The sequence below is a fragment of the Tympanuchus pallidicinctus genome, unplaced genomic scaffold (genome assembly GCF_026119805.1).
Source record: "Tympanuchus pallidicinctus isolate F22 unplaced genomic scaffold, pur_lepc_1.0 scaffold5, whole genome shotgun sequence".
Lineage (NCBI taxonomy): Eukaryota > Metazoa > Chordata > Aves > Galliformes > Phasianidae > Tympanuchus > Tympanuchus pallidicinctus.
In genome coordinates this window covers 73,359,513-73,374,487 of record NW_026294769.1, presented here as the reverse complement: position 1 = coordinate 73,374,487, position 14,975 = coordinate 73,359,513, and the positions used below count along the sequence as shown (strand labels likewise).

Genomic DNA, 14,975 nt, shown 5'->3' with positions numbered 1-14,975 from the left:
TAAAAATTAGTTACGTTTGTGTGACGTGTTCTCTCCCTGTTTCTACCATGCTAGAGAATCACATCTCTCTGTTATCTCACTCAACAGATGAAGTGTTGCAGGTATTTTTTCTTTACACAGCATAAATGGCTTGAATAAATGTGCTTTCTACTGCAAATCTTGCAAATCAGCTCCTTATCCACAGTATGATAGAAATTGTATGCGACTATACAAAGATATATGTATTTAATAAGTTTTGTTGCTTTCTGCACTCTTCCAATTTTGCAGTGAGATACAACTAAGAGACAAAAGTTATTTTCTCATTTGCCCGTAAAAACTCCTATTTTCATTTAATTCTTAATTTTGCAGATTGTCCTCTTGTTGCTGCTAGTAGTGGATGTGGTCTGTAGGAAGGACCATTGGGACCTCACTTTGTGCTGTTCACAGAGCTCCACTGTGTTGTCCATCACAGCTAAACTGTTAGCACATACTTTGTACAACCAGACCTCTGCGTTGGCAGTACTGATTGAGTCATGCTAGACGTGGGGTTCAGTCAGCAGGGCCTGTCTCCAAGGTGATTTATGAAGCAATGCTATTAATCAGATATTTGTAACATACTGATCTATTTTATTCAGGATCCCTTGCAAATTGTGAATATACTAGGATATTGACGTAAATGTAGGAAACACAATTTTAGTGGCAGTAAATTTTGCAACATGCTCCTCAATACTAATTTCTTGGCAGAAACAGTAGAAGCTATGGTCCTGTAATCATTTCCAGCCTTCAAATCAGACACTGTTCAACTTAGTTTGCTAGCTTAGTTCTGAGTAGAATTCAGTTTAGAGTCATAGAATCATAGAATAGCTTGGGTTGAAAGGGACCTCAAGAATCATCAAGCTCCAACACCCCCACCACATGCAGGGCCACCAACGTCCACATTTAATACTAGACCAGGCTGCCCAGGGCCCCATCCAACCTGGTCTTGAACACCTCCAGGTATGGGGCATCCACAGTCTCTCTGGGCAGCCTGTTCCAGGACCTCACCACTCTCATAGTGAAGAACTTTTCCCTGATATCGAACCCAAATTTTCCCTTCCTTAAAACCATTTCCCCTTGTCCTGCCATTGTCTACCCTTCCATGGAGTTGAAACAGTAGTAGTAGAACTTCAGTTTAAGGGTGATCTCTAAACAGTTATTTTGGAGGTGAATGAAGGAGACTGTTTTTTTCCTGTACCATATGATCTCCAGTGCCATACTCATAGCTTTATTATGTGACTGTATTAAAAAGAAGAACATCCAGGAAAATGATAAGGCTTCTAATCGTAGACGTGGCTGAACTTGTTTATCTGAAATAAAAACAGAAAAAAAACTCCATCTGGAAACAGGATGGATATGAAAAATCAGAGTTTGTGGATTAATGTTAGCAAAGAATGTGAGCCATTATTGCAAGTGTCACTGAATGTGCTCTATGTATTTAATGAAATAATACCTTTAAATTTACAAAAGGAGCTAGGACATTAAATGTGTTAAGAAAGATCACCTAACAATTTAAAGAGAAGAGGCAGAGATAGTACAGTTTTCTGCATTGTCTATTTTAAGATTTGTATTTTTTTTTTGTCTTGTTATTTGAATCCTGTCTTACGAGTCCTGAACTCTGACTTCGCCTGCATCTCCATCTATTAGGATGAAGATTAGAAAACTGCAGGAGAATCATTCCCACACATTTTCCTGGACTTTCTGATTACATTTAGAGATAGAAGTTTGGCATCAGCTCAAGCTGTTTTGTTGCATTTGTGCATTTAGTGCGGAAACAAAATGAAAGTTCATAGGCTTATGTGAAAATGACAAAAAAAAAACAAGAGGTAAAAAAAATGGGATTTAGACCCTGAAGAGATTGTTTAGGTTTAAACAACAGTTTAAATCTCGAATTTTGACTACTTAAGCAATTATAAGGAATATCGATTAAAAGAGGGGATATTTAGTTCAGATGTTTTGAAGAAATTCTTTACTCAGAGGGTGGTGAGGTGCTGGCACATTTTGCACAGAGACATTGTGGATGCCCCATCCTTGGAGGTGTTCAAGGCTGGGTTGGATAGGAACCTGGGCAGTCTGATCTGGTGGGAGGCAGTCCTGTGCATGGCAGGAGGGTTAGAATGAGATGATCTTAAGGTTCCTTCCCTTCCTCTCAAGCCATTCCTTGATCATTCAGCTTCACATTTAGTTCTGTCCTACCCAATACATTAATATGGAAAAGCTATTATTCTTAGCTTCACTGGTGTTACACTAGATGTAATGCTCTCCTCTTATGTCAGAAATTAGTGGGAAGTAGAAATATCCTTCCATCCTTTAGTGATGTTCTTTTGGCAAGTTTTTAAGACTTTCCGCTTGTCTTGCAAGGATCTATTTTGAATAAATGAAGTGAATAAAATAAAGTGAATAAATAAAGTGAAGACCCATATATTGGTACTTACGGGGTTAAGAAGTTGTAAAATAGCTTTTAGTCTGCTTGTATGTACATATATATATATATATATGTATATATATATATATGAAAGAAAGATATTGATGCAAGAAAGATATTGAGGCCCTGGAACGTGTTCAAAGGAGGGCAACAAAGCTGGTGAGGGGTCTGGAATACAGGCCATATGAGGAGAGGCTGAAGGAGCTGGGAATGTTCAGCCTGGAGAAGAGGAGGCTCAGGGGAGACCTCATTGCTCTCTATAACTTCCTGAAGGGAGGTTGTAGTGAGCTGGGGGTCGGCCTCTTCTCTTGTGTCATTAGTGATAGGATCAGAGGGAATGGCTTCAAGCTACGGCAGGGGAGATTCAGGCTGGACATCAGGAAGTATTACTGTTCAGAAAGGGTGGTCAGGCACTGGAATGGACTGCCCAGGGAGGTGGTGGAGTCAGCGAGCCTGGGGGTGTTCAAGGAAAGACTGGATGTTGTGTTGAGGGACATGGTTTAGTAGGAGCTATTGGGAATAGGTGAACGGTTGGACTGGGTGATCTTTTAGGTCTTTTCCAACCTTGGTAATTCTATGATTCTATAATTCTATATATGCCACATTAGGCAAAATGTGGAGGTGTGCATTCCCTGAATTTGTAGCACACTGTTTATCTCTTTCTCCAAGATTTTCATGCCTGATCTCAATTTAATTTACTCCCCACCACTTAGCACTTTGCTCTCACCTAGCCTCAATACTGCAGAGGAGCAGCAGTGACATGGTTAATGCTTGCGAACTGGTGAAAAATAGCATTCCTGCAAAGAGAATCACAGAATTGCAGGGGCTGGAAGGGATCTCCAGAGCTCATTGAGTCCAACCCCCCTGCAAAGCAAGCCCCCTACAGCAGGTTGCACAGGTAGGCCTAGGTGAGAAATATCAGTCTTATGGTTTTATAGTCTTGGTTGCCAAACCTGGTGATTCTCCTCAAGTTTTTTTAAGGATAATTCTCTTGATCTTGTTATTGAAACTTATTTTTTTCCAACTTTAGTACCAAAATCAATCTAGCTACCACGTTTAGATATATATTTAAAGTTCACTGCAGCAGATGTCAGCTATGTTCTGCAGAACTCTAATTTAATGAGTGATAGTTTGTCTGCACTTCCTGTCATGCTAATAGTGGTAAGAGTGATAGCAGTAGGATAGGAGTGATGCTAGCGATGGTACAGAGATAGTGGTGAGATAAGTCTGTAAGATGCAATGTCCTGTCTTAGATAAACCAATACTGTAAGGAGAAAACAGATAGAAATTAGCAAGTAACAAGTCTTCTCTGCTTTTTGTTTTGTTTATTTTTCCATCATTTCAATTTGCCCAGTGAAAATACAAATATAGCATAATGCCTAATATAGTTCTGTGACATTTCCACTTGGGAGATTCATCAGCTCCTAGCACTGACTTTCTGAGGAGCTAATGGCGCTGTGCTTCCTGGAAGCTCCACAAATTGTTTTTACTTATGTTAGCACTGGGGGGAGCTTTTTCATAGATCACTCACAGTAATGTAGTGACTGCTGTTTGTATGTACAGAACCAGACCAGGTTCTTCTGTAAAGCCTAAACACTTACACTGAGGGTAATTTGTCTTAATTACATCTGAGACTTGAAGTCAAGTCTAAGCCCAGGAACATTGTGCTTTGAAATCAGAAAATCATTTATTTCAGTCCCAACATGAAAAAACACTCACTAGAATTATGTGTTCTGCTATTTTTCCCTTGCCCCCAAAAGTGCCTTTGTTTATTTTGTCTGACGCTTAAATTTGTTTGAGGCTAGTCTGAAGATCACTTCTGGCTGTTGCTCAACCCATAATTCTGCATTTTATTTTTATTAGACTTCTCAAATAAAATATTTTCAATAGCAATATACAAGAAATTAATAATGTTCTTGAAGCGGAACCTCATAAGAATGTACTGAAATTCTTCCATTAACATCAATGAATGTGGAGCAGATTATAAACTATGTTTGGCTCTGGTGCTTACAAGTCTGCGAAGTTTGATCCAGATGTTATTGACATGTGGAGCTAACCTGAGGGACCTTGCATTGTTACATTGGAGAATAAACTGAATCTTTCCTCAGTTGGTTCCACAGTTGAGCGCTGGCTGATATAACCCACTCACAGACACACTGATGACTTACAGACTAGAGTGGAAACAGGTTGAGCAACAGAGCTCCAGCAGCACTGTGACCCAAACATTGCCATTCCCATCTCTGCCAACCAGTCCTTTCACACGTTTCTAGGTCTGAATTGTTGGGGAAGTTCAGTTCTCTATGTCTGCCTGTGTGGAGCTGCTACGAATCTCAAGGAATTTTTTGCAAAACTTAAAGGGAATATTTTGTTTAGGGGATAAATGAGGGCTATCTGGTGTCATTACCTGATAGTGCACATGACAGTCATTACCTGCTTTCAACTGCTAGGTAGATTTGCTACATAGAATTAAAACAAATGCCAACGGTAGATGGCTTCATTCCAGTACTGGAGAAAAAAAATATTAATCCTCTCTACAGTGAATTTGTAAATCACATTGGAGGCCTGCTGCCTTGAAAGACATGCTGGAAACATAAACCATTATCATGTGTTATTATAAATGATGTTTCAACCATTAAAAAAAAAGCCAAAAAGCATAAGTATATTAAGGGAATTTGAAGATTGATAATTCAAGTATTTAGAAGTTAGAAAATGCAGCACTTAATCATCAGTCTCACCACCAGCCCCTTTCTGCTTTTAGACAGATCAGCACAGAAAATGGTGCTCTTATCCTTACAGGGAAGCGTGGCAGATGGTGAAAATTGCCTCAGATTTTGAACTAGTTATGAATGCACATGAGCTAGGATCTCTGAGAAGCCTTACCTTTCCCAAGCAGAGCCAAATTTCTTCAGAACAACAAAAAGCGCGCCCTCACTGACTGGACAAACTTTATTTTCCATGTTCTTCCTTCTGCTCTCCATCCTGCTCTGAAGCATGGAGACACTAAAGAAGATGTTTGTTTTATCTTTGTCAGCATGGGATACTTTGACATTTTTCTGTAGTTTCCATCTTTGAATTGGCTGCATTTAAATGAAATGTGTATATCAGTTTGAGATTGATTTCAGGCATGAAAAATGTCATCCTGAATGATTATCACTGGCTAAATAGCAAAGTGGCAGAAAACACAGTCTTGCCATAGGAGATGTGGAAGAATCATGCCTATAGATGGCAAGTGAAATAAAGGTAAATGAGTAAGAAGTGAATCACAAAGAAAGTTGGAATGGCAAGGCTATGCAGAATTAGTGCCAAATTTCAAATATGTAGACACTGAGTCACAAGGAGAAGTTTGAAATTGATCCAAATGATGTGGCAGTCAAGGTACAAGACCAATGTGACAAAGCAAAGTGATATTCTCTTGCTGGCACCAGCTCCCCTTTTCCTGTTGCTATCAAATCTTTTAGGTTTTATTCATATGCAACTTGACTACTTTGTACTCATTTAAATACACCAAAAGTGCTTAATAATAGTACTGGCCTTTTCTTGCCTGTCTGCGGAAGCAGTGATATTTAATAGCAAATTCATTGTTACTCTATAAGGAAGCTTTACCATAAAGGTCACCAAATCTGGTCAGTGCATTTTAATTTTTACACACATTAAAGGTCATACTCCTCACTTCTGTTGCAATAACACATTGTGTTTACTGTCTTATCAGAGATGATTGTGTATTACTTAGCTGAGGTATTTTGTCAACGTAAATAGAATATAAAAACAAAAATAATAATGATGAAGACAATATTGAGAGTGTATGAGGAATTTTTCCCTCTCTATGTTTGCATTATACTTTGAGGTAAACATACATCTCTGATCTCATTTTCTGCTGCATTACTCCAGTATTTCCTTTTACTCTCCCATGAGAGGTCCACAGCATTCAGCAGAGTTCCTGCTGGTGATATTGGAGTGACAGTAGTTTCAGATTTATAATATCATCTCTGTATAAATGTGCCCAAATGTTATTAAGGACCTGGGCTCCCAATCAACAGACCACAAATTGGCTTTCAAAATGTATATTAAGGGCACAGACAAATGCTTTAGTGCAATACCAAATGACCTCTGAGGGCAGGGTGAAAGAAATTGTATGAACCTTTTTAATGTCACAAAACTCTCTATGTAGAGATTTGCATGAGAAGTGTCCCATTTTATGTCAAACAGATTCGTTTATCTGAAAAGAAACAGTACTTGAAAATTAATCAAGGTGAATTTTCATTGCCTGATAGAGACCATTAAAAAGACCTAACGCAACAATTGAAGACTGTTATTATGCGGATCTTTTTTGTTTTATTTTTGAGGGGTTTTTGTTGTTGTTGTTTTGTCTGTTTGGTTGGTTGTTTTTTAATCCCTCCCGCCAAGATGAGCTTGCAGGAGATAGATCTCTGTAACAGACATACCTTCATTGCATGATTCGTGGAATTGTACTTCCACAAGTTCTTGTCATCCTTGTTCTGTTAGAAGATGCTTCATTATTTGTGCACTATTTAAAAAGCATTCCTCAGGATAGCCCTACTGAGTCCTTTTACACTGAGTACAGGATGGCTTTTTGCTCACTTACCATAATGACCTTAGAAATGAAGACTGAAAGATAGAATTTTCCCACAAATCAGATTCTTGCCCATGCAACCTAGCTGAAAAGCCTGGGGTGTGTCAGTACTTTCACTATTTTACATTGCTGGAGGGAGGAAGACGTGCTGTTGGGTCTTAGATTATATAATCACAGAATCACCAAGGTTGGAAAAGATCAAGATCATCCAGTCCAACCTGTGTGTATCACCACTAGTTCTCACTAAACCATGTGCCTCAACACAACGTTTAAATGTCCCTTGAACATCTCCAGGATCGGTGACTCCACTACCTCCTTGGGCAGCACATTCCAGTGCCTGACCACTCTTTCAGAATAGTATTTCCTAATGTCCATTCTGAATCTCCTCTGGCACAACTCGAGGCCATTCCTTCTCATCCTATCACTAGTTGTACAAGAGAAGAGGCCAACACCCACCTCTCTACAACTTCCCCTCATTATAGAGGGAGTTGCAGAGTTATAGAGCAATGCTGAGCAATCTTGAGCATTGCTCTTTCTCTGCTGTCCTCATCCCTGTCCTCATCTAAAGCCAGTGAACAGAGGGGGACATAATAGGGAGGTGTGATATTTGCAAGATTAGTTTGGCTAATGATAGCAACCTGCCCAGGGCTTTTGTCCTGAAGATGACCTAGAAAATGCCACAACCATGGAGCTGTAGGAACAGCCTCCTCTCAGTCTGCTCTGCTCTGTGCTGAACCTAGCAAGCCCCTCCTCATATACCTTGCTCTCCACACCATTCCCCATCATGTCTGTAAATATCTAAGGTGCAGGAGGCAAAGGGACAAGGCCAGACTCTTTTCAGCAGTGCGTGATGACAGGACAAGAGGAAGTGGCCACAAACTGAAGCATAGTACAAAGGTGTTTAAGAACTTCTTCACAATAAGGGTGGCAGAGCACTGGAACAGGCTGTCCAGAGAGGTTGTGGAGTCTCCTTCTCTGGAGATATTTAAGACCTGCCAAGACACCTACTTGTGCAACCTAATCTAGGGAACCTGCTTTGGCAGGGCGGTTGGACTAGGTGACTGCTAGAGGTTCCTTTCAGCCCTACAATTCTGTGATTCTGTGATCCTTATATCCCTGCTTTGGACACTCTATAATAGCTTTATGTCCTTCTTATATTCGTTTTCTTTACGAAGGCCAGATGGGAATTCTCTGCCTCCCTGAATTGCAGTGTATGGTGGAAGCAATCCAAAGATAGCAGAGAACCACAGTGCTGCTTTTCCATATCTGAATCATACAGGAAAAGCAGTTTTGGACCACTTTCCTCTTATTTATGCTTTGCTCTTGCCAGCATTTGATTCTCTAGCAAAGACACTTTTTTTTTTTCTCCTTGTAACTGCATTTACTTAGGAATTTCCAAAACGAATCTTCTTTTTCTGGGCCTAGGGCAGTATTGGGCTTTAATAGTTGTTAATGATTTAACTGTCTGTTGTGACATAATTAGAATGTCTCTTAACATTTCACCCCCAAGAAAGAAATACCTTCTAGGCTGTAGAACATGACCTAAAGCTTCTTTTATGAAATGGTGATGGAAGGATTTCTTCCAGGCTCAGTTATATCCACTTCTCCTGTCAATGTAAAGCACTCCTCAGCTGTGTCCCTAAATAGCCTTGCTCATTCCTTTTCTGCTTTTCGCTCCTCACTATTTCATATGTGTGCTTAAAGAGCTTTTGTCAAGACTAAAATATATCTTTACTAATAATGTGTTACTAAAAAGCCCTGAGAGCTTAGCAGAATAACTTGTAGAGAGCCATTACTTCTTACTTCAGGATTTGTGCTGCTCCTATTTTTGATGACTATATTCTTTTCATCTTGGACAAACGTTTACAAGGAAAATAGATTAGCTCAAATTTAGTCAACAAGTTCCTTGTGTTATGGGAAATGGTCTTAAAACAGACTGGGACAGAGCTGTAATACCAGAGCAATGCAACAGCACATCATTTGGGGTTAAGGATAAACTAATATAATTAAAATAAAATCAGATAAGACTGCTTATATTTTTTTGTCGTACATCTTCTACCAGAAAATTATTCTTTCTAGTTGCTTTAAACTTGTCTAAAATTTGGCCTGAAATTTTGTGGGTCAGGTTTTCTATATCTCTTATATTTAGAGATACAGATACATACTCTAATTAATTAGAGGTAGTCAGTGTTTTCTAAAATGGAGTTTTGGGAAATATATTTCCGTAGGACAAACATATTTTAGGAGGTTTTGTTATATTCTTGTGCAGCATATATGTGGACAGAGCTTTACAATTTAACAGAAAAGAAATGGATAAAGGAGACATGCCTTTCTTTTTCCATCTTTATGAGAATTTGGCAAAAAAACCTTTAAGTCTATGGAAAAAAAAAAAAATTAATGGTGTTTTCTCAATTTTCCTTAATACTTCTTGGAAACTGAGAGGGGGAGAAGCACTCTCAAGATTCAGTTTGTACCATGAGTATACCTCAACTGTCAGTACCTGTGCTGTGTTACTGTTCCTAGGCACGCCATTACTTCAGTATGTGTTCCTTGACAGTAGAAGAAGCTTGGCAGAATTATCATACAGTCCTGCAGCTGTGGGAGCAAGTTGCACTGGGCTATGGGAACTGAGAGGAGGTCAAAGGCCTGTAAGGCTTCCTATGCAGAGCCCAGAAAAGTCAAGGAAAATCACAGAATCACAGAATCACCCGGGTTGGAAGGGACCTCAAGGATCATGTAGTTCCAACCCCCCTGCCTAGCAGGGCCACCAAACACACACATTCAGATCAGGTTGCCCAGGACCCCGTCCAACCTGGCCTTGAACACGTCCAAGGACGGGGCATCCACAGCCTCCCTGGGCAGCCCGTTCCAGGGCCTAACCACTCTCCTTGTAAAGAACTTCCCCCTAACATCCAACCTAAATCTTCCCTCCTTCAACTTGGATCCAAATAAGCAGTAACATTAATGTGGACAGTGTAAAAGAAAGATCTCCAGTAGCTGAGGGGAGAAAGGGCTTGAAAAAGATGAGTGAAATCAACTGAAGACTAGTTGGAGGCATAGGATATGTTATGAAAAAGCAAAGTTCCCTGAAGAATTATGTCCTAAAATAAATGAATCATTTTACAGGATCTTGGCCTTGGGAGAAATGATCCTGTTGCAGATTTGGAAATGGTTTATCATGTGGATTAACCCTGATTCAATAAACTACATCATGCTTTTATTATTATTATTTTTTACTATTTGGGGAATTTAAACATTCCTGAGATCAGCCAGGCTACCAGCTATGGTTTCTGTCTCCACTTCCTTACCTTAAAATGAACCCATAAGCACACTGATGTTTGAAATGGAAGATACTCTTTATTGTCTTGAAACTTCCGTAGAAATATTAGGACTTTGGTGTTAAGTGAAAGGTTTAAAGTTTTTTCTGGTCTCGTGTAAGAATGGCTTTGATGGATGCACTAAGAATATCTATAAGTGAAATATATGTAAATATAGTATGCGCATAGTGCAATAATTACCCATTTACTGAACAAGTAAATTAGAGATCCTGCTGGGGAAAAATATTTTTTCATTAACTGTACATGCATACCTGGGAAAACTAAATCATAGCGTATGCAAGTTGTTTAGTCCTTAAATTTCTGATGGTGATGTGTTTTCAATGTGCCATGATGTCTTGGGGCTATTAAGAGTCACAGGACTGCATTATTTGTTTCCCAACTTCTCTCCACAATGACAAGACATTGTTTATAATCTCAGTTTAGCAGTCACTCTCTGTTAACCTCAACTGGGGATAATTACCAGAGTTTGCTGTGTTTACTATTATAATGTATGCTGTTTATTATTGCATATTCTTCAAGGTCCCTATACTATGGTCTGTAGATCCTATCTGGTGATGAGAACAATTTGCCCTACCTGCTACGTGCTAATGTCTTTCTTCACTAATTAGAGCACTGAAAAGCTTGCAAGAGCTATGCAATCAATCTAAGGCTATAGACTCCCTACTAGCTCCCAAAGGATACCTACAAGCAAGTGTTGCATCCGTCACCTCACCAACATACAGGATTGTCCTCTTCATAAGACAGGGCTGGTTAAGTGCATGGGGGCTATAAAAAGGACAGTGTTACTGAATCTCATAAGAGATGTTAACAGAATAGGAATCATTATCCTGACTTGCCAGCCAGGGCAAGGTCATAAAATGTTAACCTAAATATCAGAATACAGGCTTGGCCCTTTCTCTCTTACCCTCCAATGAATCTGTCTATGGTTGAGTGTGATGGTTGCTTTACACTCTTTAAAAAAAATAATAATAAAATCTATGTAGGGCGAAAATAACAGTGAATATAAATTTGCAGTGATAGAGCAAAATAAAGGAACCTCTCTGCAAAGGGTCCGAAATAAAAGCCACCATACAGCCTTTGAAATTCTCATTAGGAATATTAGACCACTGCTGGATGCTAAATCGCTTAATGACCTATTAGCATCCTCTGCTGACAGAGGAAAGGCTCTGACATCGCTGAAGTGGACAAGGACATCTAGATGTTTTAAGATAGTCTTCAGTTTTAAGCAGAGATTTTGTGGTTTGCTTTGGAATTAACTGAGGTTAAAAGAAAAGAGGATTCTGTAGCAAAACTATTGTCTCGTGCATTCAGCTTTCAGAATCCAGTTATCCTTCTAGAAATGAAGGCTGCAAGTGTATAAGAAACACTTAATGGGTGAAAAAATTCATTAAAGAAAGAGGCAGCTATGGTACGACCGTGTACTTCCCCTAGGAGTCATTGTAAACTCATTTAAAGGTATGAGCAAAGGGCTGCCACTAAGCAGAGTTTTTGGGGAAGGGGAAGAATGATTTCCTGCCTTGCATACCTGACAAAAAGATCCTCTTACTGAAAGTGTCTAATTTTTTTCCAGACCCAAAGAAAACATTTTGGTGTGAATAACTGTAAAGCAAATGGAGAACTAAGTGGATGGAGGAGTTCCCTGGCACTTCCAGGCACCTGTGTAAGAGGCCAAAACTTCTGTGGAACAAAATAGCTAGAGAAGTAGAACTCTATGGGTAATAGCAGTACAGAGAGGTGTAAACCATTTAACATAGAATTTCTAACCACTGTTCGGGCTCATTACACCACTTAGGGAAAGGTGTGAAAAGTAGGTAATATCAGTAACATCAACATAGTCTTCCAAATTAGATTGATGTTTCAGTTGGAAGATAGAGAACTATGGACAGGTGCAATTGTTTTATCAGGAAGGTGATTATATTTAAGGAGATTTCCCTTGAAAAGGGAGAAAAGAGGTCATTCAGAGTAATGGATCATTATGAACAAAGACGCAAGTTCTCCATGTTGTACCACGTTGTTTTGTTTCAGATAGTCTCACTGATGGAAAAATAGCAAAATTTATTCGTGAATATATTCTCCGTCTTCCTATTCCAATATCCATGCATTTATTTCTTTCTCTTCTTTCAGCTACGAGCCAGGAAGATGAAGTGCTGCCTCCTCTCTGCTGCTGTGGCCGTTCTGCTGTTCATCGTCATAATCATTGCAGTCTCAGTCAAACGTTGATCTGATGACTGTTTCCACAGGTGAAACCCTTAAAAATCTTATACTCTGTGAGATGATGGGGAGACAATTCAGGAACCTGGAAGTGCTGAGAAAGATTTATCTTGGCTTGCAGGTTCGGGTCTGGCATAGGAAAATTATTTCCTTTAAGGAGTATTTGAGCTTGGAAATAGCATCCTTAGTGAATCCTTAAACATATACTGAGGTTCTGTTTCAAACTAAACAACTTTTTGTTGTTTTCTCTGCTGCCTTTGCTGTATTTCTTTTTTCATATGAACTTAGGAAATACTAATGAATGGATCTTAAATTCACTAAATTAGAAGTGCTGAAAGGGTATTGAAGACAACATAATGACAAGCAAAGTAGGAAGGGGGATGTAGCATCCTACTGAGATGTTCCAAAGTGCATGCATAGAGATGTTGGAACCAAACCCTCTTGAGGGGTATGAAGATGCCTGGATAGAGATAAGGCACAGACAAGAACAAAAAAGGGCTACTAATGGTTTTTACTCTGGATCTACCCCTAAAAGAAGTGTTGGTCTATGATAGAGAGGAGATGAAAGCTTTCTAAGACTGGTGATACATAAAAGCAACTTCATGCCATCTCTGAAGTACATTTTGCGAAGAAATATGCCTTAAGAGCATATTTTCCTTCTTCTTTTCCTCTTTCCTTTTTCAGTACCATAGGAAAATGACTCAGTTGTTTTACCCATAATCTCTATCTGATAAAAAGCATTTCCAGGTGCCTTTTAAGATTGGTTGGCCATTATTCCCAGTAGTTGTCATGTTCACAGAATCTCTGCCACCCAGAGGGCTCTGGTCATCCAGGTATATGCGTCTGCTACCACTAGCAGGGTTTCTAACAGCTGAACCCAGAACCCAAGAGTGGGACATTCCTGCTGACTGCAGTTAGGGCCTCTGAGGCAGAAAGCTATAAAGGTGAGGGCAACTTTTGGTTAAGCAACCTCCCGTGTCCCAGCTTCCGTCCTATCACCTTCATATACCTAGTAGATACTGCATTATGCTGAGGCTCACTGCAGTCATTTCTGGCAGTTTAAGCAGAGATTTTCTAATCTGAATGATCTTCTGGTAAAAACAATGAAGAAAGAAAAAAGAATTGATATATTTTGATTATTGCTTCATTTTACAAGAGCTATTGGTATGGCTGTTCTTCCATCTCAGGATGAATTCATTGCCCTTTAATATGTCTTCTTTCTTAATTGTGCTATCAGATGAAATAGCAGGGATTGATTCAAAACAAATACTGAGACAGTTCTTCACACAAAGTGTACTTGGGCTGAGGAACTCCTTCCAGCATGACACTGTGGATGGAAAAACTTGAATCTGTCATGAGCTCTATGCTATTGAATGCTAGAAACCATTAAATGGTTTTCTGCTCTTGCATATATACTAGAGTGTTGGACCACTGCTTAAGTGAGGAAGATATCTTTTTATATAATATATGAAGGGGTCATTTTATATAATATGTATGTGCACATATTAATTCTATATATGCTTTTATACCTCCTTACATAAGAGACACTGCTTACAGATGCAGATAGTGATCTGTCCTGCTGATTTAAATCTATAGTAGCTACAATAATTTTATTTGCATTACTCTAGTTTTACTCTGCATAAGTCTGGTTTAAAATGTGATCCCTCATGGCAATTTGTAATATAATAAAATTTGGTTCATATGTGCTTAAATATTCTCAGCTACTAGAAGTCTCAAATCTTATCAACAGTTGACTAAATCTAGACACATTTTAATTTAAATACTTTAAGTAGATAGTCAGAGAACCAAAATATTCTAACAATAAAATTCCATCAGGAAACTGGATTTAATCTTCTGTTAAGAGATCCATGTCTTGAGGGAAGTGAACCTACAGATCTTAATGAAAGCCCTAGGAAAAATACAACGCTGTACTTTTTCTCATTGGTTGGGAAATTAATTATTAAGTTTAAAGCATGAGTTACTCTCCAGAACTACAAGAGAAGGCGAAGTCTGCCTGAGTTATATGGGAGCAAGTTTACTTTACAATCATTATAAATTGTTCTTAATCTGTATTGATCCCAAATATTGTGTAGCAGAATTCACATTTAGATTTAGAAAATTTAAGAAAACAGAGCATTTTCAGAATTTCCATGTCTATGATGAACATTTTTTCTATTCTGAGTTGCAGTGCAAATGGATTTTAAAATACAAGTAGATTTAAAGTTTCAGCTACCTCAACAAACTGTTTCATATAAAACTGTCTTGCATACTTTAGGGAGAGAGAGAACAGCTGGCTTTTAATGCATAACAGCTCTACATGACAGTTCAGAGAAAATAAAAGGAAGAAAAAGAGTTAGGGAAATGGTTACAATATACTCTGAATTGGCAGAGGACA

General features: G+C 38.9%; 1 protein-coding gene across 9 annotated transcripts in view; it reads left to right on the top strand.

Moving 5' to 3' along the window:
• TSNARE1 (t-SNARE domain containing 1) overlaps positions 1-14,975 on the top strand; it is a 464,710-nt gene that overhangs the window by 389,766 nt on the left and 59,969 nt on the right. For 6 of the 9 annotated variants that reach the window (XM_052704284.1, XM_052704279.1, XM_052704281.1 and 3 more), the window contains 2 exons: positions 11,940-12,029; positions 12,494-12,609. In XM_052704284.1, coding sequence (XP_052560244.1) covers positions 11,940-12,029; positions 12,494-12,589 — 186 coding nt within the window. In that variant the 3' untranslated portion in view covers positions 12,590-12,609. The remainder of the gene's footprint in view (positions 1-11,939; positions 12,030-12,493; positions 12,610-14,975) is intronic. The other 3 variants (XM_052704288.1, XM_052704285.1, XM_052704289.1) reach the window with 1 other exon arrangement.